The sequence below is a fragment of the Carex rostrata genome, chromosome 7 (assembly GCF_964058835.1).
Source record: "Carex rostrata chromosome 7, lpCarRost1.2, whole genome shotgun sequence".
In the NCBI taxonomy this organism is placed as follows: Eukaryota; Viridiplantae; Streptophyta; class Magnoliopsida; order Poales; family Cyperaceae; genus Carex; species Carex rostrata.
This window is the reverse complement of record NC_135924.1, coordinates 6,951,501-6,975,844: the sequence shown is the minus strand read 5'-3', so window position 1 is coordinate 6,975,844 and position 24,344 is coordinate 6,951,501. Positions and strand designations below refer to the sequence as shown.

General features: G+C 32.6%; 2 protein-coding genes and 1 pseudogene across 8 annotated transcripts in view; all 3 read left to right on the top strand.

Annotated features, from left to right (window-relative positions):
* LOC144556878 (scarecrow-like protein 9 pseudogene) overlaps positions 1 to 13,288 on the top strand; it is a 51,714-nt pseudogene extending 38,426 nt beyond the window's left edge. Inside the window, exons 1-3 of one of the 3 annotated variants that reach the window (XR_013512513.1) lie at positions 10,348 to 10,393; positions 11,158 to 11,532; positions 12,058 to 13,288. The product of XR_013512513.1 is annotated as a scarecrow-like protein 9 pseudogene, transcript variant X3 (transcript). Of the gene's footprint in view, positions 1 to 10,347; positions 10,394 to 11,157 lie in introns of those variants that run through there. The other 2 variants (XR_013512511.1, XR_013512512.1) reach the window with 2 other exon arrangements.
* Positions 3,816 to 6,976, top strand: LOC144556938 (patatin-like protein 1). Its single transcript, XM_078305447.1, has 6 exons — positions 3,816 to 4,002; positions 4,800 to 4,981; positions 5,268 to 5,457; positions 5,551 to 5,712; positions 6,183 to 6,485; positions 6,666 to 6,976. The coding sequence occupies exons 1-6, from the start codon at positions 3,841 to 3,843 to the stop codon at positions 6,894 to 6,896; spliced, it is 1,230 nt and encodes a 409-aa protein (XP_078161573.1). The 5' UTR covers positions 3,816 to 3,840; the 3' UTR covers positions 6,897 to 6,976.
* Positions 13,289 to 15,414: 2,126 nt separating the features above from the next.
* On the top strand, positions 15,415 to 23,343 carry LOC144557575 (vacuolar protein sorting-associated protein 52 A-like). 4 transcript variants are annotated; one of them, XM_078306164.1, is made up of 18 exons: positions 15,415 to 15,584; positions 15,706 to 15,779; positions 15,868 to 15,925; positions 16,674 to 16,769; positions 17,093 to 17,194; positions 17,705 to 17,788; positions 18,169 to 18,249; positions 18,748 to 18,891; positions 19,789 to 19,971; positions 20,706 to 20,821; positions 20,912 to 20,970; positions 21,063 to 21,163; positions 21,260 to 21,310; positions 21,548 to 21,727; positions 22,108 to 22,242; positions 22,538 to 22,615; positions 22,760 to 22,817; positions 22,957 to 23,343. In XM_078306164.1, the coding sequence occupies exons 2-18, from the start codon at positions 15,706 to 15,708 to the stop codon at positions 23,202 to 23,204; spliced, it is 1,848 nt and encodes a 615-aa protein (XP_078162290.1). In that variant the 5' UTR covers positions 15,415 to 15,584; the 3' UTR covers positions 23,205 to 23,343. The 4 variants fall into 4 exon arrangements, with proteins under 4 accessions (XP_078162290.1, XP_078162289.1, XP_078162292.1 ...); XM_078306163.1 differs by having other exon boundaries at positions 22,903 to 23,343; XM_078306166.1 differs by having other exon boundaries at positions 22,538 to 22,662; positions 22,903 to 23,041.
* Positions 23,344 to 24,344: the final 1,001 nt, after the last annotated feature.

Genomic DNA, 24,344 nt, shown 5'->3' with positions numbered 1-24,344 from the left:
ACATTTAATTTATAAAAAGTTGTATCTATTTTGAGCATTCTTTTTTAATAATAATTATTAAATAACTTAAAGTTTTTATTTTTTTTTCAAAAATAGATATAACTTTCCATAAATTAAATGTCCTAAAAGGATCACAATATTTTCTAGATTACATAGAAGTGACTTTTGAACCGGGATCAATAACTCAGAATCTAAGCATTTTTATTTTTTTCCAATAACACATACAGAAATATATTAATTTTTCTTACAACCACAAAAAATCTGACATGAAAAATATTGATCCGGGTTATTTGTTACAGTCTTTCTAATAAATCAAATTATATTGTATTCCATCTATTTTCAAAGAAATATATCCAACATTTCTAATATTTCAATACAAAAAAAAAATTTCTGTTTTATTAAAAAAAAAAAAAAATGGGAATTTTAATTCCAGCCCGTGAAAAATTTCCACGGGTGGGGTATTTTTAAAACTTTTGCTAAACTTTGGTTATTATTATTAAAATAATTTTTTAATGGGGTAAAAATAAAAATGTCGGAAAAATAACCCTCTATATATATATATAGGACTTGGCTACGGTGCTATGGGTTGCAAGAGGCCTCCCGTGCTATGGCTCAATATTTGACTTTTCAAAATCCAAACAGTCGATCCAAATTGTTCATCTTGTTCTCCATATTAATATGTGTTTGGAGATCAAATTTTACATTTTTTGGAAATTATTTACTATTTTTTAGATTTATTGAAAATCGCTGTTTTCAGACAAATCTAGACCATAAAAAACAGCGATATTCAATAAATCTAAAAAAATAGTAAAAAATTTTCAAAAAATGTAAAATTTGGTCTCCAAACACATATTAATATAAAGAACAAAATGAACGGTTCGGATCGACAATTAAGATTTTGAAAAGTCAAATATTGAGCCGTAGCACAGGAGACCTCTATGCAACCCATAGCATATTAGCCAAAGCCTATATATAGGATATATATATATATATATATATATATATATATATATATATATATATATATATATATATATATATATATAGTAAGGCTACCATGCTTTGCAAATTAAAGTGAGTGTTTTAATTTGCGCTTATATCTCTAGTTTCAAAGTTCAAAACATCGATCTGAACCATTCAAGTTGATATCCATATTAAATTGTGCTTGGAGACCAAATTTTTTATTTTTTGGAAATATTTTACTATTTTTTTAGAATTTTTCAAAATCAATGTTTTTCAGAAAATTCTGGGCCATCAAAAACAGTGATTTTCAAAAATTCTAAAAAAATAGTAAAAAATTTCCAAAAAATATAAAATTTGGTCTCCAAGCACAATTTAATATCGATATCAACTTGAACGGTTCGGATCAACGTTTTGAATTTTAAAACTAGAGATATGAGTGCAAATTAAAACACCCACTTTAATTTGCAAAGCATGGTAGCCTTACTGTTTATTAAGCATTTTTCAAAATTTCTGTTTTGCTGTGAACAGTAAAAACAGTAAAATATTCTGGACCATCGGATCAGCAATTTTCAAAAATACTTAATAAATAATAAAAATTTCCAAAAAATGTAAAATTTGGTTTCCAAGCACATTTCAATATGGAGATCACATCTAACGGTTCGGATCGGTCATTTGGATTTTTAAAATAAAAATATGGCGGCGTGGAGCACCAACTCATTTTACTCCATGGAGTACCGTAGCCCATCCCTTATAATATAACCCTCTCATAAATGTTAAATTTGTGCCCGTAACGTAGTGATTAAAATTCAACTTTTTCTTATAGAAACTTGAGTTCAAATCTCAGTAGCCGACATTTTGTATTTCAACCCCTCCAATTAAATTTTTTTAATTCCGCCTTTACATTTAATTAGAAGTGTTATTATTATGTGAATTACAAATTTTAACAAAGCAATACATTATTTTGTCAACTTACTGTTAGACTGTTGGATTGATAGATCACGCTGTACATTAATTAATACACAACTAATTAATTTAACCAACAACTTGTATATACAGATCAAAATTTTGTTTAAAAAATTATAAAACAGGAATTTTTTTTAATAAAGTACGCAATCGACTTGCTGGAGCCTTATCAGCTGGAATTTCATATCCACGTGATCAGCTCCTTGATCATTGTTCAAAAGCATCACAATTGTATATATATTCTTAGTCGGATATTGATATAGACGAATGGGAAACTAATAATCCTTCTAAAAATTAACAAGTTCTCTCCATCTTTAGTTACTGTTTTTTCAGATAATTCTTTAAATTACAAAAAAATAGAAGCGGCTGAGTCAAAAGGGGGAAAATGATTATTCGGAACAAGCACAAAGTGTTTCAAAGTTACAAAAAAACAGCTCCAATGTTATAAATCTTTATCATTCATTCATTCTCCCGAAAATTTTATTTATACCATATTAAAAAAAAAAACCAAATAACCACTTTTTCAATGGAATTAGAAAAACATCACGTCCGCCATACGCCTGAGCAAACCCCAATGGCTGAGCGGACCCTATTTTTTTTTAACAGAAATAAAATTTTTGTGAGAAAATTTATGTTAATATGTTTATATATTAGGTTTTTCAATTTTTTTATAGTTTTTTATTGTTTAACTTTGTTTATGTATTGTGTTGAATTGTTTTATTGTTCTAAATATTGTTTGTTTGTCGGATCAAATTTTTTGAATATATCGTACTCTCCTATCCCTTGGTCTAGGTATCTGCTCATTAGGGTTGTCGGAGATACACCCCTCCATATATATGGTGTACACGCTGTTATTCTAGTACCAATCTCTGTAAAGTCTGCATGAATTAAAGAAAATGCCAGATATTAAAAAAAAAATGTCAGATATTACCATTCTCTGTTGTTACCCTATATAAAGTCAGGGGTCTGCTCAGGCGTTTGGCGGACCCTAGACTGGATCTACTCAGGCGTTTGGCGGACCCAGTCTTAGAGTCCGCTCGGGCATTTGGCAGACGTGGTATTTATTTAATTTAAAAAAAATAGTTATTTGATTTTTTTTTAATATGGTATAAATAAAAAATTCGGTTCATTCTCTCTCCACTATTTTAGTGCTACGGTACTGAGCTGGTTTTTTTAATTTACAAAACTTTTGTGTTGGTTTCGTTTAAACTATTTTATTTAGTTATATTAAAAAAATCTTATATAGTTTCTATATTTAATAGTAAAAGTATTTCCACTTTTTATTATTCATTCTCAAATAATTGAACATTAATAATACAGTTCTAATGGCCTTGTGATGAATGATCAATCAAAATTTTAATCAACTCAAATTTAATATTGATAATACATTTATGACTTTACTTTTCTAATTTAGACAATATTTTTTTAAAATATCAAATCAATTTCCCATAAATATTACCTGTATTCATGAATTAGCCACCATTAATAAAATAAAAATAAAATAATGATACAAAATTATCACATATCATCTTTGCTCTCTCTCCAAGATCTGCATAAGCAGCAAAAGTTCTTCTATTAATTTAGCAAAGTAGAGGAAAACTGCATTTCAAGAAAAGGGCAAAATAAAAGTGATATATATAGTGTCTTACTTCAATCCACACACACACACACACAAATTGGGAACACAAAGAAATTAACCTAGACTTCAGGAACATTAATTGGAGATGAATACTAATTTTTCAAGAAAAATATTGATTTTCTAAGTCTCCATCACCGCCAGACTCTGTCTGCCACCCCTTCTCTTATTTAAGTAGTGAATGTATGGGCAGATCCAAGAATAACAATTCAACACTTGATCTGTAGCTCACGCAGTTCTCTCATCTCTCTGACTCACTAAGTTATAGATTAAAACTTATGGCTGCCAATGGTGATGCTGATGCCTCCACCATGGCCTCAGATAGGTCGATCCAACCACCGTCAATGGGTAAACTCATCACCGTTCTAAGTATAGATGGAGGCGGAATTAGGGGACTCATCCCGGCAACTTTGCTCGCTTTCCTTGAAGCTAAACTCCAAGTATATTTTGTTTTCTCATTAGCTACATTAATATTTCATTTATTTTTCTTAATATTAGGCTGATACTGCAGTTAACAACTTAACATACCTCTCGAGCATGAAAAATTAATGGCACCTCTGTTTATAGATAGATATGAAGGTGCTATGAATTACCTAGAATGTTTAATGGAAGTACAAAATAATATCTAAAAATTTTATGATAAAAAATTAAAAAAATATATTTTTATATACTTTCTAAATTATCTAGATATTTTGGCTCCTACAAAATATTTAAATATCTAAGATAGAAACATAGGTTCAAATTGTACCATTAAAGTTGGTGCTGAGTTTAAAAGAAAAGGTTCAAGAATGCTATACAAATATTGTTGTTATACAATAATAACATGAGTGCATTTTTTGGGTACCCTACCAATCAAATTTATTAAAGCCTCACGGAACCTAGCTCCCCATATTAAACAAATCCAAAGCTGAATCAGAGTCAGTATTCAGGACATTTCCACATGATTGGCCCATAAAAATATTATGAGTTGCTTAATTAGCTAGCCAATTACCACTTTAATTATTCAGAAGTCAAACTAGATAAACTAATATTATATTTTTCTAAGAGTATGAAGTAACAAAAGTGGCGTTCTCTATAGTAGGTAGAGGTTCTAGGGAAATAAATCTGCTGTTATTCTGAAGGAATAACAGGAACTTTTAGAAAACAATCTTAATATAGTCAGAACAGAACAAAAAAAAAAGACATTTTCATTTATTTATTTCATAATTAAAGTTTAATTATTATTTTTCATCTCTAGGAACTCGATGGACCGGATGCTAGGCTCGCAGATTACTTCGATATGATCGCAGGAACAAGCACCGGTGGCTTGATCACAGCAATGCTCACCACTCCTGGCAAGGATAACCGGCCAGTTTTCTCTACTAGGCAAATAAATGAATTTTATTTGGAAAATGGACCAAAGATATTTCCAAAGAAGCAGTAAGTATTATCAATCAAAATAAAATATAGAGTGATCACCATATATTTCTTGTTAATTATCTATGATTCTTATTAACAGCAAACTCTCTTGGTAACCTACTTAATTAAATTCCTTGCATACATGACTGCCAGTACAGAAACCCAATTCTTTTATTTTTCTTCTTCTTTTGGCTGAATGTGTAATTGAAAACAGAGAAGAGGCTAATAAAAATAATATATGCTATTCTTCAAATGAATGAAGCCTAAAGATTAAGGAAATTTTTGATTTATCTCCTGTCTAATACAGAGCTGGACCTTTGACACAAGTAGCAACTATGGCAGGATTGGTAATGGGACCGAAATATGACGGAAAATTTCTTCAATCGAAAATTCGGAGCCTGACGGGTGAAACGAGAGTAAGCCAAACACTAACGAATATAGTCATTCCGACATTCGATGTCAAATATCTCCAACCAGCCATATTCTCATCTTATGAGGTACATATATTGAATTTCTAACCTAAGTCAATTCTAACAAAAATAAAAATTTCAAAATCAATATCCAGCTTGTGTTTGCTCAATCCTTTATAGGCAAAGAATGACAAGTTGAAGGATGCTCTCATATCGGACATATGCATTAGCACATCTGCCGCTCCAACGTACTTTCCAGCACACTACTTTGAAACAAAGGACGACAGAGGAACTAAGCGGGAGTTTCATCTTGTTGATGGCGGTGTCGCTGCAAACAATCCAGTATGTAATTATGGAGCAAAAACTTCACAAAAGATGCATGGTTCAATGCAAAATAATTAACCAAGACATCAAGTATCCATGAATACAAATCAATTGACAGAGTTATGGCAACCTAATTAAATAAAATTTAACATATATACCATAAATAACAAACATGTGAAGAAAATAATTAAAAAAAAGGAAATTACTGAGATACTTTTCAGAAAGAGAAAATTTTATGATACTGATAATTGATTTGTAGGGTGAAGATTTTGACAGAGCAGCTTTTAATTTATACAGTGCACAAACAGTAGAGTCAAAACAACACTGCATATGACGGGTGCATTGCATGAATTAAAAACTGCTCTGTAAAAATGTTTACCTGATTTGTATGGGTCCAGTGTTCCTAGCTACACATACAACTTTTGGTAGGTATGGTTCATTTTCTTGTTAGCATTTTTTTTTTCTTAACTTTTGTTCTTTGTTTACAGACAATGTTGGCAATGACGGCCATTACAAAGGAGATAATTCTAGAGAACTCAGATTTCTTCCCAATTAAGCCGATAGATTACGGGAGATTTCTAATCATCTCTATAGGGACAGGAACGGCGAAACAAGCAGAGAAATATACCGCATTCGAGTGTGCCAAATGGGGTGTTCTTAGGTGGCTTTATGACGGCGGTTTTACCCCTTTGATCGATATTTTTTCTCATGCCAGTGCTGATTTGGTCGATATCCATGCCAGTGTGCTTTTTAAAGCACTCCAGTCGGAGAATCAGTATCTTCGTATTCAGGTAATTAATTTATTCTTAATTATAGTTTCCAAACTCAACCAACAAATATACTGAGCATATAGTTAACTGGGACAAATTTTCTGTGTTCAGAATTTTTTTAGTAAAGCACCAGGCTATGAATCACATTATTTTTCATTAGCAACACTAACAAGCTGATTAAATTTTTTAATTTTAAAATAGGATGATTCTCTGGATGGTGACTTATCATCTGTCGATGTTACAACAAAGGAAAATATGGAAAACTTGATTAATATTGGTGAGAAACTCCTGAAAACACCAGTTTCAAGGATAAATCTCGAAACCGGAGTATATGAACATTGCGGTTCTGAGGGAACAAATGCAGATGCCTTAGCAAGGTTCGCTAACAAACTTTCGGATGAAAAGAAGAGAAGGAATGCAAAAGCCAATTAATTCATAAAACTTGTGTTTGTTTGCTATTCAATAAGTTATAGTAAAGTCAGTTGGATAGATATTGACAGAGTAGTTTTTGCTCAATAAAATCAAAATAGCGCTACTTATGACTTGTGCGTTGCATAAAACAAAAACTGTGTTGTCAATATCATTATTCTCATTGGATGTTTGGCTATGAGTGCACACTTATTGTGCCCATCAATAAAATTCAGATCTTTTACTGTAAACTTTGTATCAATAAAGTTCCGATTTTAAGTATCTATTATTTAATTAGAATAGGCTTGCATAGTAATGAGTCGATTATTAATTAAACTTTGGATTGGTTGGTGTGATATTTAATTAAGTGTTGCAGACTTGCAGTCAATTGAAATCTTGAGAAACTTCAAAAATTCTAAGTTCGAGTGATTCTTTCAATAGAACAAATTATAATTAAGTGCTCAACTACTATACATAGCTCTGTCAACCTTGGATCATTTTATTTATATAGCTGACCTTGGCAAATCATGTATGAAACAACACTGGTTTTGTAAATATATAGAGCGTATGGGCTTTTCTGCCAAAAAGACAAATTACTGTCAAGAGTTTTCTCTTATTATTTCCTTTTGTTCTTTGTATTTTATTATTTAGTTCCAACAAAAAAATTAAATAGGATAGATAATAAAACCATCCCTTCCCGCCCCTCTTGTGCAAACTGGACAAAAGCGGGAGGCAAAAATTGAGTGCTATTTGTAAATTATGTAAAGTTTTCGGCTAAATTGTAATTATATTTTGATACAAGAAGAAATTGATTAAAAAAAAAAAAAATCTGCCTGGGACCATCAAATAAATGGTATCAGCAAACTGTCAGATAAAGATATTGACAGAGCCAGATTTAGCTTCATGCAGCGCATAAATTATATAATTTTTTCATTTGTAGCGCTGCGTAAAGTAAAAATAGCTCTTGCAATATCTTTACCCAAACCGTCTCTTTCAATCTTAAGCGATTAGCATTGACTATCAACTACACCATGGTAGTTTCAAGAAACTAATTTGTTGAAGTCAGATAGTCAAATTTTTCCAAATGACCAAAAATTATACATTATTTGATTGTGGATATTTAACGGGCTTTCAAATACTGAGAAGTTTGATCAAATTTGGTCGACGATCCCAAACTACTACCCACATCCCAGTCAATTTTTATAATCAAAGCTTGTTTCATATTATATCCTTTTGTTCTCTATGTATTATTTAGTTTATAATTTTCATAACAAATTAAATGATGATGCCTGAGAGACTGAGACCAACAACCCACCCCAATTTCTTATAAATGGACAAAAGTGTGAGGTAATAATTTTGTAAGCATTACCGGTACCGGCGTACTGCCAATTTCTTATAAATGGAAGCTTGTATTTTTTTTTTTTACCTCCATCCCCTCAGAGTTCATCTATATGACATCTCAATTACCAGAAATTATTATGCCCATTAAATTCTCGCCCTCGAAACATTATGAACCCTACTCCTAAAAAGTAACCAAATCAAAATCCAATTATTATTGACACACTTTTTTTCCAATAGTAATTGAATGTGTTCAACTTAAAAAATAAAGTTTGTATATCTGTTCAACCTCACCAGTGGAATCAAATGCATATAGGTTGGGATAAAATACATATAGGTTGAACAGATATCCAAACTTTTTTTTTAGTTGAACTGAACACATTCAATTACCATCAAAGTAGTACTGACTAATTCTAACTGAAAAATCAAACTGCAATTAATGTTTTGTAAATATCTTACAGGATGGATAAAATCAATTGGGCAAAGAAAATACTTGAATCAATTCTATGCTTAAAAGAGGCAACTGTTGAGATTATAGATCAGGAAAGAATATAGCGGAGCAGGGGAGGTCCGACGGCCATCGGACCAATATTGGTTCAATGGGCCGCCAAAACTCAAAACCATCCGATCCAAATCTTGATCAAACATTTTTAATTTTGAAATAGATTTGACGTTAGTGGAAATATTAGAACTCCAGCATTTATACAGGAGCTTTTGGAAGGTACAAATCGGGGACCAAAACACATTCTTTTTTTAAATATTAGAACTCCAGCATTTATGCAGGAGCTTTTGGAAGGTACAAATCGGGGACCAAAACACATTTTTTTTTAAATTCTGATAAATTAAGATGAGTAAGGCTAGGGTGTGATGTGCTAACCAAGAGGGTTTGGTGAGCACAACTATAAAAGTTCATCGGATCGACTTCATATGCCGAATCCAAACCGTTAAAATCCATGTACTTCACGAGTAATGTATATACATGTAAAATTTTGAAAGTTTCAAGTGTATTTGCTACACGGTCAAGCGGTCAAAGAAATGAACATTTTATAAGTTCATTTATAAGTTATCTTATATATTCAATTTTTATTATTTCTTTGACCGCTTGACCTTGTAGCAAATAAATTTGAAACTTTCAAAATTTTGCATGTATATGCATCACTCGTGAAGTACATGGATTTCAACGGTTTGGATTCGGCATTTGACATCGATCCGATATACTTTTAAAGTTGTGCTTACCAAACTCTCTTAATGAGCACATCACACCTTAGCTTTACTCAATTAAGATCAAATTGGATATAAGAAATTACTTCTAATAAGTTATATTTGTAGAATATAAATTTTATGCAAAACCGTATTGCATATATAAACCCTAAATTGCCATGATTCTCTAGTAAACCCTAATCTGAAATTTAAAGTTACCTTGATCGGTAGCCATGGTCTTCCAGAGATGCACAATCACCGTTGATCACCGGAAGCCTTTCCTTTCCAAGTAATCCCTCTCAAGTCCGATGGAGAGAGCAAGAGAGGCGGCAGCGGCAACACTCCGTTCTTCACAAGGAGAGATACCCGAATCACAAGTTCTTTACCGAAAATTCCCTTCTCATTCACAAGATATCAATCTCTATTTTCTTATTATTTTTAGTAGAGAGAGACACACAGATCCGTCTGTCTTATCAAAAGGATACTAATTCATTTTGATTAGGAGCCGTATATATCATGATATATTCCCTTTCATGAATAGGCGCCTTTTGTTTTATTAATCAAATTAATAGATGTCGAATTTTATCTGATTAATAAACCTTTTCATTTAATCAAATGAATAGGTGTCTTTCTTTAATTAATTAATTAATCAATTAATTAATTAATCTTGTTTTTCTTATTAGATCCTTAGCTGGTCTGAATTCAGAACTTGTCTTATTGGGTATTTCCTTATTTACGGAACATTGCCATATTTGATTGTGTTCCCCAGGGACCAATAGCATAATTGTATTATTACCAAACTTTATATAATTTAGACCATCACTAAATCATAAAGTTATTAATACGCATTCTACACATTAAAGGCCCCACTTCTCATGACACATATTGAACCCAATAAATAATACTTAATTTGATCACTTCATAACAGGTCTAAAATTTCCTCAAGCATCTACGCTCTAGATAACTGGTGATGCTCTTTTGAGGTACGCAGGAAATTATCTCTCCAAATTCTTTTACATTTTTTTTCTGAAAAAACTGGCCTAAAATGCCACCAATTTCATTGAAAATCATTAAAACTAGAGAAAAAAGGAAAACCAAAACTATAAGGTGTTTGGCACTATTAATGCTTAATTAAGGACATTTTTAAAAGCCATATTAATTGTTTGCTAAAACTGATGAATTTCTTCCTTCTTTACTTTTTTACATTTTAGTTTCTAATAACAGAGCTAGTTAAATCAAAGAACAGTTGACGGTTGTTGGTTTGTTTAGTTACCTTAGTACTTCATTAAAGGGAAGAGCTATTATAATTGCGTTGTTGGTTTGTTTAGTTACCTTAGTACTTCATTAAAAAGAAGAGCTATTATAATTGCGTTGTTGGTTTGTTTAGTTACCTTAATACTTCGTTAAAGAGAAGAGCTATTATAATTGCTCCAATCACAACATTAAGAACCGAGAGAAATTTTCATTTCGGTATATATACCGAACAAATAGATACTGAAATTGATGTTTTCTTATCAAAAAAAAAATTTGTTGATTTGTTACTTGTGTGTGTTTTGCTAACGATATAAAATATATGATCTAACTAATAGTTAGATTATTTCTATTTTTTAATTCTTCTTATACTACTTCATTACCAAATAAATCTAAACTAGCCAACTATTAATGATGAAACTGAAAAAAAAATCCACAGAATAATATTATTGAACAGTTTAACTTCACTAATTGGGTTCATTTATGAAATTTCTAGATCAAATTTTCTGTATATCAAATTTTGGAAGCTGCAAGCAACATGGCTTTTCCGAAGGAGAACAACTCATTGTTTTTCAAGTCGAATGAATTGCACGGTTCCATTGATAATTGTAATCATACAAACTTCTCACAAACTATCCCCAACAAAGAACCATACAACAATCTTTCTTGGAACGAGCATGAGAAGTCAAAGATTCTTTTAGACCCAACACTAGACTACATAAGCAGGTATTTATTGGAGGAAGATATAGATGAAAGTATTAATAGTTATAAGAACGCAGCTCTCTCGGACATAGAGAAACCTTTTTATGATATCCTTGGGGAAAAGTATCCACCTCCACAAGATGATCAATTGGTATCAAAACAATCAAAGGTAAATCCTAATTTCACAATTTCTGATTTAAAAGATCAAGTGGGTCAAACCTTTAGTGGGAGTTTAGAACAGCACCTAGGTGTAGACAACTTCTTGGCTACTGAATTTCAGAGAGGTCTAGAGAAGGATTGAAGTTCCTTCCAAATCACAATAGATTGTCGATTAATTTGCAAGTGAGCAATCTTTCACTTAATCCAACAAAGAAATGCGATAGCAACTCAGCAGAGTTGAGATTGGGGAAAGAGGAAGAAAGTAATATTCTAAGTAAATCAAAGGGTAAAAAGAATACAAATGATGTAGACTTGGACCTTTTGGAGGGGCGAAATTGCAAAATACCCATGGTTTCTAGTGTGGAAACAATTAGAGATGAGATGTTTGATAAAATACTCCTATACCAAGGGGAAAACTGTTCAAAAGAAATAACCAGCCTAAGAGAAATTGAGGAGCTGGAAGCAAACCCATATGGTGAGAATCAAAACCAACATGACCATATCAATCTCAAAACACAACTGATATCCTGTGCAGAGGCGATATCTATGAATGATAAAAAGACTGCTAGTGAACTTATAAAGCAAATAAGGAAGGAAGCATCTCCTATCGTAGATGGGATCCAAAGGCTCACATGTATTCTTGTTGATGGACTAGAGTCACGCTTGGTTGGTACCAGAAGTGCGATCTATCATCAATATGTCACAAGGCAAGTACACACCAACGACTATCTGAAGGCTTATTATCTGTGCTCAAGGGTATCCCCTGGTTTGAGAAGTTCATTTCATTTTGCTAATGAGAGTATTCTCAGTGCCACAGGCAATGCAACGAAAATCCATGTAGTTGATTTTGGCATTGGTCATGGATTCCAATGGCCATCCCTAATTCAATCACTTGCAAAAAGAAAAGAAGGGCCACTGAAACTCCGAATTACTGGAATAGATTTCCCTCAACCAGGCTTTCTCCCTGCTGAAAGAATAAAAGAGACAGGAAGGAGGTTGGAAGATTATGCTCAAAGTTTTGGAGTTCCTTTTGAGTATCAAGGGATCACCTCACAGTGGGACTCCATTTGTATTGATGATCTTTGTATCAATGATGATGAAGTGCTTATAGTTAATACTATGTATACCTTAGGTAGAGTAAGGAACGAACCTTTATTAAACAGGAATAATCCTAGGAATAAACTACTCGATCTGATTCAAGAGACCAAACCGAAAGTTTTCATTCAAGGAATATTCAACTTATCCTTCAGTCCCTTCTTCATCACACGGTTTAGATATGTTTTGTTGCAATTCTCTAGGTTCTTTGACATGCTTGACACGTTTATCCCACGAGACTACAAGTTTAGGCAACTAATGGAAAGAGAAATTTTGGGTCCTTCTATAATTAATATGATAGCATGTGAAGGATCAGATTTGGTCGTACGACTAGAGTCCTACAAGCAGTGGCACATACGAAATTTGCAGTCCGGCTTTGAACAACTTCCAGTAGATCCATGTGTAGTGAAAAAATGTTGGGAAATGGTTAGAAATGATTATAACGAGGCATTTTTTTATTGAAGAAGATTGCAATTGGTTCCTTTGGGGTTGGAAGGGTAACATAATATATGGTGTTTCATTGTGGAAACCTGAAGTAGAATAAGCTTGGAGGTGATCTTCTAGTTTACATAAACTTAGATATTTTTAATGTACTTTTCTAGCAAAACATTCATTTATGTACCAAAATTTATGACTATGAATTCAACCACTCTACCAATTATGTTTTTTTTTTTCTTGCAACTTTTCCTTTTATTATTTGTAGACTAGAATTTTAAAATCCCTTAAGAGCAATTGACATTTGAAAAGGAAAGCTAATGTACCAGAGCTCTTGAGGAACACCCAAAGCAAAGAGGCGTTGAGACTTGAGAGCATGTCATGAGCCAGTAGAGTAAGATTGAAGTGAGACAGTAGAAAAGTGTGTATAGACTAGGGAAGATAGACAGTAGAGGAGGAGAAAGGCTCTTAACTCATTTCATTCAACATGTCGATTAGACGAATTAATTCATTGGATATTTATAGCTAATTTCTTTCACTTTTCACTCTAAATATTCTAATGCCAACTTAATTATTAACTACTCTTATTTTATATCTCATTTATTCTAATTACTACTTAATTCTAAAACATCATATAAGTATACATTTGCTACGAGAGCAGCTTTTTATTCTCTTTGATAAGAATTTATTAACACTATCTTAACATACTAATTAATATGTCATGCCAGAAGAAAGCTTTTACCAAAATGCAAGAGGATGGAATCCTCTGCTGTGTTCCATCACTGCCCCTCAGTACAGGAGCCACAAAGCATCGATCTACCCAAATGCACCGAGAAGTGAGTGAACGTTTGTCTGAGCAGGGGACGGGGATGTGTCTGGATCCCCTAAAGTAACCCAATTTTTGAATTTAGACATGTCCGGTGCCTATTCGAGGATAGCGCAGGGGGCAATATTATTTGAAGGGTCCAAGCCTTTTAAGATTCGTATTAGAGTATCTTAGATGGAACCGAATTTCCTGCCTCCCGGGGGCAGAAAATTCCTACCCTTACAGTTACTGTCGGTGGGTCCAAGGTGGGCCTGAAACAAAATTATATCAAATATTTAAATATTAAAACTCACTCTGGACAGTGACTGTAGGGACAGGTGATCTGGTTCCATCTCAGATGATCTGAATCAAAACTCAAACTCAAAAATTGAGTTACTTCATGGGATCCGAATTTCACGGGAATAGGGTTGTTTGAGCTCCAAGCCCATCAGAGCCGTCAATCAGTTTATCGGGATAGGCATACAGAGCTTTAACGTCCATACAGTTATGTTTGCCTCCCACTTCCATTGAGGATGTGAGGGTGGCCCAATCGGAATCCAACTGTACATATCAATTGCGCACACAGATCGAACGGCTCTGATCGAACATTCAATTAAATTTGATCCGTGTTTATTGGAATGCCTCTCATTTCGGTTTAGGAATTGAGGGCGGTTTGATCGCAACCGTTCAATTAGAAATAAGATTCGAATGAACAGCTTTAAAGTTCATGCAAAAAAATGTATACAGATCTTAACGCAAATCAAACATCTTTCCACTAAGATCCGATGCCCATCAGCCCGCAATTCAACTATGTGATATTAATTCACACAATGTAGTAAATATTTTATATACATCTTTTTTCCCTGTTTGGAATTTATCACCTTCGAACAGGAAAATAAATTCTATATAATATTTTGATATAAATCTTGTTTTGAATATTTGATCTCAATATAATACTTATTGAATCCAAGATGGTTCCATATCTTGTTGGAAAGGTTATATTTCGCACGATGCCAATTAAGCAATTAGTTACAAGCTTTTGATGTCCAGTGCAGCCCAGGCGTCCGATTATCAGATTCAATTTTGATTAATGGATGTATGACGGATCCGATATAACATTTAATGTCGTCAGAGAAGAAAATTTGACTACATCAGACGGAACAAAAGTATATGAGAAAGAATGATAAAGAAAAGGGTAGAAGGTTATAATAGTCTTCAACTGAATTTTAAAGTCACAAATACTACTATTTACATATTGTAGAGTTAAGAGTGGATAAATAAGTGAGTTTTATAATTTTAAAGGACAGATATGATATTATAAAAAAAATTGAGGAGGAAATAAGTAATATTAAAAGTTTCGGAGGGTTCACGGGAAATTCGAATTCATAGTCTCTGCATTAACTCAACGTGCGTTAATATATATGGACCGTCCGATTGAGATCCGCACTAATATTAAAGGGCTCCGATCTTGATCAGACAGTCGACATGCATTAAACTCAAAAGATTCTCTTTTGAGTTAATGCAGACGTTACGCGTTCGGAAAATTCTTCCTTTCTAATACGAGACGAAGTCAATCGATTTTCGAAGAAATTTACCCGCTAAATAACATCAGCGGCTCGCGTTCACTCGCGCTCACTGGGCTAAGAAGAAATGAACCAAATTTTGCACGAGCTAATTGAATCCTACGTGGACGGTGGAGAGGCCAAATCGCATGCCTCTTTAATTAGGTATAATTTTTTTTGGGTATTTCAAATTCAAGTGGCAAAAGCTCTTAAACGTTTTTGATTAAGCGAAGCACCGTTTTCTTTCGCTTCCTGAATTCATTAATTTTATTTTCGTAATCACAAGATGCATTCCATTACGAGAACGAGATTTGAAGAGTTTTTTGGTGCAGATTCTGATTCTGGCGACGATTTTGCCAGGTTAAATCTGTAATACATCGTGTGGTATTTCTTCAAAACTTTGAGAATTGTATCAAAGCGTTTGAAATTTTATACTTTTCCTTTGTAGCGATGATCTATCCCTTGATGGACTGGATGAAGAATTAAATGGAGGAGAGAATGAATATGTGAGTTTAGTTTGATATACCCATAGTTTATACTTTGTAGAACTGGTTTGAGTGAGGCCATGGTACTATGCAGCATATTGGTCCGTACCATAGTGATAAATGAATAGTTCGGGTTCGGGTTCGATTCAGCGGGGTTAAAAATTCATGATTAGAGAATAATTTGGGAATGATTTGGTACCACAAGGAAGCCAAAAAAAAGACACCCAACCTCCCCCACCCCCTTAAAAAAAAAATCGCGTTTTTTTGCGAATAATTCGTGATTCGTGTTTTATTCGCGAATAAAACGTATGATACATTTTTTTGTGTTTTATTCGGTGTTCGGCTTGGAAATGTCAAAAAAAAACCGAATTATACGCGAATAATACACGTACCATGTTACTATGGTCCATACTATGGATCAATATCTCTATTTTCAAAGTTCAAACAGTTGATTTGAACCATTCAACATCATCTCAATTTTACATTTTTTATAATTTTTCACTATTTTTTTGCTAGGTAGAAAATCACTTGATCTAAAAATTCTACACCATTTAAAAGTACTGATTTGTTACCTATCTAGAAAAATAGTAAAAAAAATTTAAAATGTAAAATTTAGTCTGCAAGTATATTTTCATAGTATGGACTAATCTGTGCTCTGCATACCATAGCCTCACTCAACTGGTTTTATTATTATTATTATTATTTTTTTAAATATATATTATTGTTATTTTTTATCAATTTGATAGTATTTCTCTTGCTCATGCTTTAGGAAGTGGCATATATTTTAGCCACTGGTATAAAACAAAAGGAGTACATAAGAGGAGTGGAGAACAGTTTGCGCCAAAATGAACAGAATTTCATTAAGGTATGAGAAAATATTATATTTTTTTATTTTTCTTTTAGTTCACTTCTCTATTCTTTTGTCTTGTAACACTCAATTAACTTTCCTTTTTTTTTAGAAATTTGCAAAAGATCCTCTTGTTGTCAAATTAAAAGCAAATGGTGGCTATATAGTTTTCTAGGCATTTGTAGATAGCCCAAAAGTATGTCAGTATATGGATGTTTTGATTTTTCCAATAAAGACGTTGCATTTCGCAAAAGCTGAAATTTAGGCATTAATTTACTGAATTAATGGATATTTGGGATTTTTATTTTTTTGGCAAATTATGCGTCTTTTTTTTATGGTAGGATTATATTGGAGAGAATGACAACTTTCTTCTATTGCATGCGAAAATTGAAGACTGTGATCTTGTTTTCACTGAAATAGCATCTATCTTAAGCAGTTTTGAGGTAAATAATGAGTTACCTTTGATCTGTAATAAGTACATACAAACTTAGAAACCGACACACACACACCCCTTTATTTGATGAACTCAGTTTGAATTTATAAAAATAATGCTTAGGAGGCCTATGGTTAACATTTAACGGAGCATGCCATTTCTATCACAGTGAAGGGAAGCTTTGCTGCTTTTTTTAATGTATCTCAGAAAAGTTTGGTTGTTGTCTGAAAAATGTTTGCTCTAATTTTTGAAACAAGTATTTAGGGAAAATATTCTTTGTGTGATTACTTCTATAATAGCTGCCTGGCTTATAATTTGATTTCTATATTGTAGAACTTGTGAATTTTTTGCAGTTTTTTGCAGGGTTTCTTGTATCATTGGTAAGCTTTTCAGTATTAGTTTTTGTAATCTGTAGAAAATTGCAAAGTTGTTTCTATGAGTCGGAAGTTCTGAATGGGATTACATGGAAAAATTAAACCATGAATGGACTACTCTAATTATAAGCTAACTCCTTTAACAGGCACAGATTGGATTGTTGAGTTCAGAAATTACAAATCTAAGGGAGGAATCAACAGCTATGGGGATGAAGCTAAGAAATCGAAAGGTAATCAGTACAGCGGTCGTTTTCAAATATTTTTAAAGTTTTAACCTAAGATATTTGTGAAATATTGAATTCCAGCCAATGCAAAGCTTTTGACTAATTGAAACCAGGAACCAGACACACATGTAATTAACTTGTTGTGTCTCAATTGATATACTCTTTGCAAGCTTTTAAAAAACTCTATTAAACTTGCAATTAAACCTATTAAACAGTTTTTGGACACTCCGGCGTAAAAATTCTCTAAAGACATCTTCCCGTTTAATAACAATTAAACAACGATTTAATTGATTAAACCATTAAATGACCTCCTGCTGTTAAACAATTTTTTACAGCTTGCCTCTTTGTGGGGTTTTTTATTTGATTTGAATTGTGTTCGTTTTCAGCTTTTAGAGGCAAAATTAGCAAAATTTATAGAAGATATAATAGCTTCTCCGAGAATGGTCGACACCATTATTGATGGAGAGGTACAGTTTATAGGAGGTATCTGTACCAGGTTTGAATACTTTGTTTATTTGGTCAAAAGCAACATGTCAGTGCTTACTTGCGTAAGGTACTTTAGTTAGAACTTAGAAGCAACTTCTGTTATACAGCATATGCCTTTACAGATGATCAAGATATATCATGTTGACCAGTATAAAACAAAAAGAATCTCATTTGCTCCTCAAAAACAACCTTAGCACGATGACATATTTTTCTTTTCATGTTTTTAGATAAGCAGTTGTTTGGTCATCTTGTTAATGTACATGGTGAAGGTTGTAGAGGTTTATTTGTCATATTTTGCATGTGGGACATTATATTCGTACCTTTTGTGGACTTTCTGCATAACATTTCCTGTTTTGTGGATACATATATTTCGGCCATTTGCAAAGGTGTATGCAGAGTTTCCGTAATGATTTAACTTATTTTTTAAGATATGAACTGGTTCTTCTTGATTAATTTGGCAATCCAATTTTGGTTGATAGGTAAATGAAGAATACTTGAAAAATCTGGAGGTATTGAGTAAAAAATTGAAATTTGTTGAGGTTGATTTGATGATTAATTCCTCGATGGCTCTGAAAGAAGTTAAACCAGAGCTTGAAAGGCTCAAACAAAAGGCTGTAGAAAAGGTGTATTTCTATCATCTTTTATTAACTTTCTATATTTGTTGTTTTTTACTTATTTCAATAATAAATACCAATTGACTGGTTATTCTATCAGTATGATCCTGTACCAGTTGACCATCTTTTAGCGCATTTTTGGGTTCCTTGGCTTGTTTGGTGAATAAATCATAGGTTCAACGAGGTTAAATAAATTTTCTGTAAGGGATGTTGGTTTTTAAAAGATCTGACTGACCTGAGACGGGCCGAGTTGGGTGTTACATCTAGACCCTAACTGAGTGATATGCACAAATAAATTTATACTATTCACTTATATTATACAAATAACACATCCATTTATACTAAAGCCAAAATATACATATTTGATAACTTTCTGCAGATAACTCTTTTTTAATTGTTTTCCATGTCAACGTTATTTCGAATCGTTTTTAAAAAAAATTTAATATCTGAAGGAAAAAAGATGTCTCCATTCCCACTAAATTCAACCTAGTCAATTGCTAAGGACTAGGGAATTACTGATTTGGGGTTGTTTATGTTCTCTCTTTTTGAAGGCTTCTCAGTTTATAATAGAGATGTTTAATGACCTGACAAATCCCAATACAAATATCCAGATCATGCAAGAAAATGTTCTTTTAAAATATAAGTGAGTCTATCATTTCACACTTTTCTTCTCTTTAGGCATGCATTTACTTTATTTCGTTTGCTAGTAGTTTACAGTTGACCTCAGTGGAGATATACTTTTGCAGGTATATAATTACTTTCCTCAAGGAACATGACACGGAGACATACAAAAATGTTTGTAAAAGCTATGTTGACACTATGAACAAGGAAGACCGCTGCTCTTTTAAATGTTCATTTTATAATTCATTTTTCCTTGTTTGATTTTGTTGTTACTCTGCCAAGCAGGTGTTACGGACACACTTTAGTGTTTATATTAAAGCACTGGAGAGGTTGCAACTGCAGATAGCCACATCAAGTGATTTTTGCAATTTTGACACCAGAAGCAACTATTTTTCTCTGAAAACGAATGAGCAGTTGAAAAGCCGGTCTTCTATTTTTTCCTTGGGGGATAGACTAGACATTTTAAAGGTTAATTAGATCTCATTGTTTATCTTAATTAGTTGATTTTTGAGAGGCTTTTTGAAAGGGACAAATCTTTGAAATCAATTATTTTCAAAATTAATACTGTACTTTATCCAAACCTTAGATTAAATCTTTAGTGTCGATACATTTTATAATCGTAGGCCTCCCTCTTGCTGTAGAAGACTTCTATAAAAGAGTATACTATGTATATTGAGTTGGAATTGAAGTTCTCAATTAAGGATTTTAATTAATTATATGATATTACTAGAGTGAGGCTACAGTGATATGCATATTACAGAATGGCCTGTGCTCTGAATTCACATCTTCGTATTCAAAGTCTAAGCAGTCGATCCAAAACCACTTAACATGATCTTCATATGAAAATGTACTTGGAGACCAAATATAATATTTCTTTAAAAGTTTTTTACTATTTGTTTAGATAGAAATCAGTTGATCAAAGATTCTTGATAATCAGAAAGTAATCATTTTCTACCTATCTAAAAGTTAATTGAAAAATTAAATGTCAAAATTTGTCTCCAAGTACATTTTCATATGGATATCATGTTGAGCGGTTCGGATTGACAATTTAAACTTTAAAAATAGTGATTTGGATCCATAGCACCATTGCCTCACTCGATATAACTAATATTATCATTGTCCATTTCAATTAAAATAGTTGAACACTTTTGGCAAAGCATTCACATGATAGACTATTTGATTATTTGTTTCCTTCTTTGTAGAAAATTGATCAGCCAACACTGATTCCAGATATATCTGAGGCAAATTCCCTTAAGTACCCTTATGAGGCTCTTTTTAGGAGCTTGTACAAGCTAATGATGGATACAGCTAGCTCAGAGTATAAACTATACTATCCCTTCAATTCAATTATTTAATTTTGTTTCATAGGACTACCATGGTTTAATGTTATAAAAGTTCCATATTTTAGGTACCTCTTTGTTGAGGCCTTTTTTGAAGACGGTCCCCTATTTTATGAAGTATTTTCTGGTATGTATTTCCAGAGCATCAACTTCGGTGCATCTATTTGAAACTATAGTACATATGTGTTTTGTTAATTAATTGTATTTTATTATTTTCAGGTTCGTTTTCCATTATAAATGAACACTTAGATCATGTTCTTCCTAATTGCTATGATGCTATATGTTTGATGCTTATGATTTGCATAACAAGAAATCACCAGGTAGTGAAGCAATCACACATTTCCTCAACTCTAATTATATTTTAGTTGTTGTCTTTTACAGCAATAATATCTGGTTCTTCTTTTTTTCACATTCAGGTGAAATTATGTAACAGAAGGATCCCTTGTCTTGAGTCATATTTTGACAAGGTTTGTAGTAATTTTCATTTGAACAGCTTTTGATAGCATATGATTACTGGTATTATGATTAATTTAGAAGTTTTTGTAAAGAAGAAAAATCAAAAAGAAAAGGGAGTGAGAGGGACCCATGATAGTACCATAATAATCTCAATATATATATATAGACTAGCTTGTTTAACTAAGCGTATACTTTGATAGTTTATACCATCGTAATGAAGACTAACTTGATTTATTCATGACTATCAGATCTTTATACGTCTGTGGCCACATTTCAAAACAGTCCTTGACATGCATCTTCAAAGTTTAAGAAATTTTGATGTGAAAACTATATGGGAAAATGATATTCATCCCCACTACATTATAAGATGCTATGCTGAGCTAATAGCATCTCTTATGCAGCTTAATTGTGAGTATGGAGATAACCAGGTTAGCTTAATCACATCCAAAATCATTTTGATTTTCTTTTTTTTCTTTTTTTACAAATTTACCCAACATGTTTGTATGGAGATAACCTCATCATTCAGACTGATGTGATGGAGGTACTTTGTATCAAATGTTGACAATTTTGCCCCTCTAAAACCTTATTTCTTTGTATCATTCAAGGTAAGCATACATGAAAGTGGATTTGTGTGCTGGATTTCAAGTTTGTATGTACCAGTTAGGAGTTGGTTTGTTTTGGGTCGGGAAAAAAAATTTAGGGGTTATTTTGACAACTGACACGTTTAGTGAACTAAACTTGTCTTTTAGCAAATAGCTGTTATTTTCTTATCTCGTTAAGTACCTTAATCTTTGTATAATTTGTGAAGCTTGGAATAAACTTGGAGAGGCTTCAACTAGCTCTAGATGGTCTACTTGTTAGATTGGCTATCAAGTTTAGGAGGCTCAAGTTGCAAAACTTGTTCCTTTTAAATAACTATGACATGATTATTGGAATTTTGAAGGTTATTATCTCTCCTGCTTAATAGAAAACACAGATGTTAATTACTACAGAACCTCAAATGAACAATGTATACACACGAAAAATCAGATATATATGAACTTTATTTTTGAATTTGATGAGATACACATTTACTTCAAATAAAAAAAAGGATGTGAACTGTCTCCTACAATACTAAAGGTATCAGAAAACCAGCCATTTTGCCCCTGCTTTAGAAGTGAATGCTTTACACTTCTTGTTTTATAGGGGCATATGTGATAAATTACTAAAAACAATAATTTCCTAATTTTATTACATAGGAAGCTGGTGTAGAAAATGGAGGGGAAGAACTCGTGTACTTCGGAGAAAAGCTCGAGTGTAATATGATTTCTTTTGTGGTAGACTTCTACATAGCCTTTCACCTATCTGTCTTTTTCTCAGATCTGTAGGAAAATAATAAACTGTTGAATTCAATTTAATTTAATCTTCTTTAAAACAAGCATGAAAATAGATTAAATCATGTTGTTTTACCTTTAATGCAGGAAGAGTTGCTCAGGGATCACTTTGGAGATCTAATCAATTTCGTCAGATCCTATGTTTGTATGTGCTCAAACTCTTTATCTTACCCCAAAACATGTCTGATTTAATTTCAAAAGGTTGAGCAATTACACTATTTGTTGTTCAGCTGAAGACCTAATTTCATACAAAACTCATCCGATCTTATCAAATGTGGAGACAGTAGTTAAAGACTTTGCGGTAAAATGGAAAACGGCACTGGAGGTGATGCACAAGGAGGTAATCACCTCATGTAGCAACCTCTTATGTGGAATGGAGATACTGAAGGCAGCCATGGCACAGCTTCTCAATTACTACAACAGGCTTTCTGAATGTGTCAAGCTGATACCCGGCAGTTCTTCGCTAAACAAAAACTTAGTCTCCATCAGCTCTATTTCGTATGAAATACGTAAATATTCTAGGACTTTATAGGATTTTTTTTTATATAAATGATATTAAAAAATGACTAAAAACCTTTAGATTTGGTACACTGTGAGCAATTCTGTTGATATGTTGATAATTATTCTTTGTTTATTGATACTCTAGAAAACAAAATTGTTTTTCTTTTTAATCTGAGTCTAAAACTAGAAACTATAACAAAAGAAAATGCACATTAAATTAGGTTAGATGCATGTTATCCATTTTAGGTTCTTATTATGTTAGGCCAAATCTTAGCACAGTAAAATGGGGATACACGACCTTAGGCCAAATCTTAGCTCAAAAGGGACAAATTACAATATGATAGTCTAATTGCAACAAGTGTTGTAAATAACGGTATGTACTTGTTGGATGGATAGAGTACTGTCAAGCAATTAATCAAAAATAATTTACTGATTAGTCGGAAAAATCCGTAACAGTTTGGTCACCACCAATGACTAATTGGCTGTTTAATCAATCTAAAGAAACGTTTTTTTACAACACTTTAGATTGAAACTACAGAAATCTTCTTTGGTTCTATTGATGTCCTTGACAAATCAGCGTCTCGGGGCTCTGGCTGAGATGACATAAAAGAGATCGCCTCCAGTGCTCTCCAGTTCCTTCTCAGCGCTCTCCCTCTCCTATCCTGGCACTAGGGGTGATTAATAAGCGAGTATGAGCGAGTTAGGGTATGCTTATGCTCGCTCATTTAGTAAATGAGCGAGTTTAAGCGAGTTGATAAATGAGCGAGTCGGAAATAAGCGAGTTATGAGGGGCTCACGAGTTATGAATATTAAAATTTAATAAATTGTCATAATTCATTTAAATAAAATATAATAAAAAATCAACAAAAATCAACAATATCAATACTTCAACGATGATACTTTCACAGCTATCGTCCTACAAACAACAATAGAATATAATAAAAATTAATAGTATCATCCAACAAAGTGTAATACTTTCACAGTAGCATCAATAGATAACAATCAACATATTACAAAAATAGAATAATCCAACAGAAACTAACAACACTAATAAAAATCTAACAGCTATCGTGACAGAAATTATGAATATTACACAGGATTTAATAAGGCAAGGCTGATGTGGCAGAAATTTATTTGGGATTGAATGTGGCAAGGATTAGATGTGGCAAAT

What these genes read in the sequence shown, in the direction of transcription:
- LOC144556938 (XM_078305447.1), top strand. Translation starts at nt 3,841, where the DNA reads ATGGCTGCCAATGGTGATGCTGATGCCTCCACCATGGCCTCAGATAGG. An exon ending in CCATATTCTCATCTTATGAG is followed by an intron (nt 5,458 to 5,550) that starts GTACATATATTG and finishes AATCCTTTATAG; the next exon opens with GCAAAGAATGACAAGTTGAA. An exon ending in ATCAGTATCTTCGTATTCAG is followed by an intron (nt 6,486 to 6,665) that starts GTAATTAATTTA and finishes ATTTTAAAATAG; the next exon opens with GATGATTCTCTGGATGGTGA.
- LOC144557575 (XM_078306163.1), top strand. Translation starts at nt 15,706, where the DNA reads ATGCATTCCATTACGAGAACGAGATTTGAAGAGTTTTTTGGTGCAGAT. An exon ending in ATAGACTAGACATTTTAAAG is followed by an intron (nt 19,972 to 20,705) that starts GTTAATTAGATC and finishes CCTTCTTTGTAG; the next exon opens with AAAATTGATCAGCCAACACT. An exon ending in TTGAGTCATATTTTGACAAG is followed by an intron (nt 21,311 to 21,547) that starts GTTTGTAGTAAT and finishes CATGACTATCAG; the next exon opens with ATCTTTATACGTCTGTGGCC.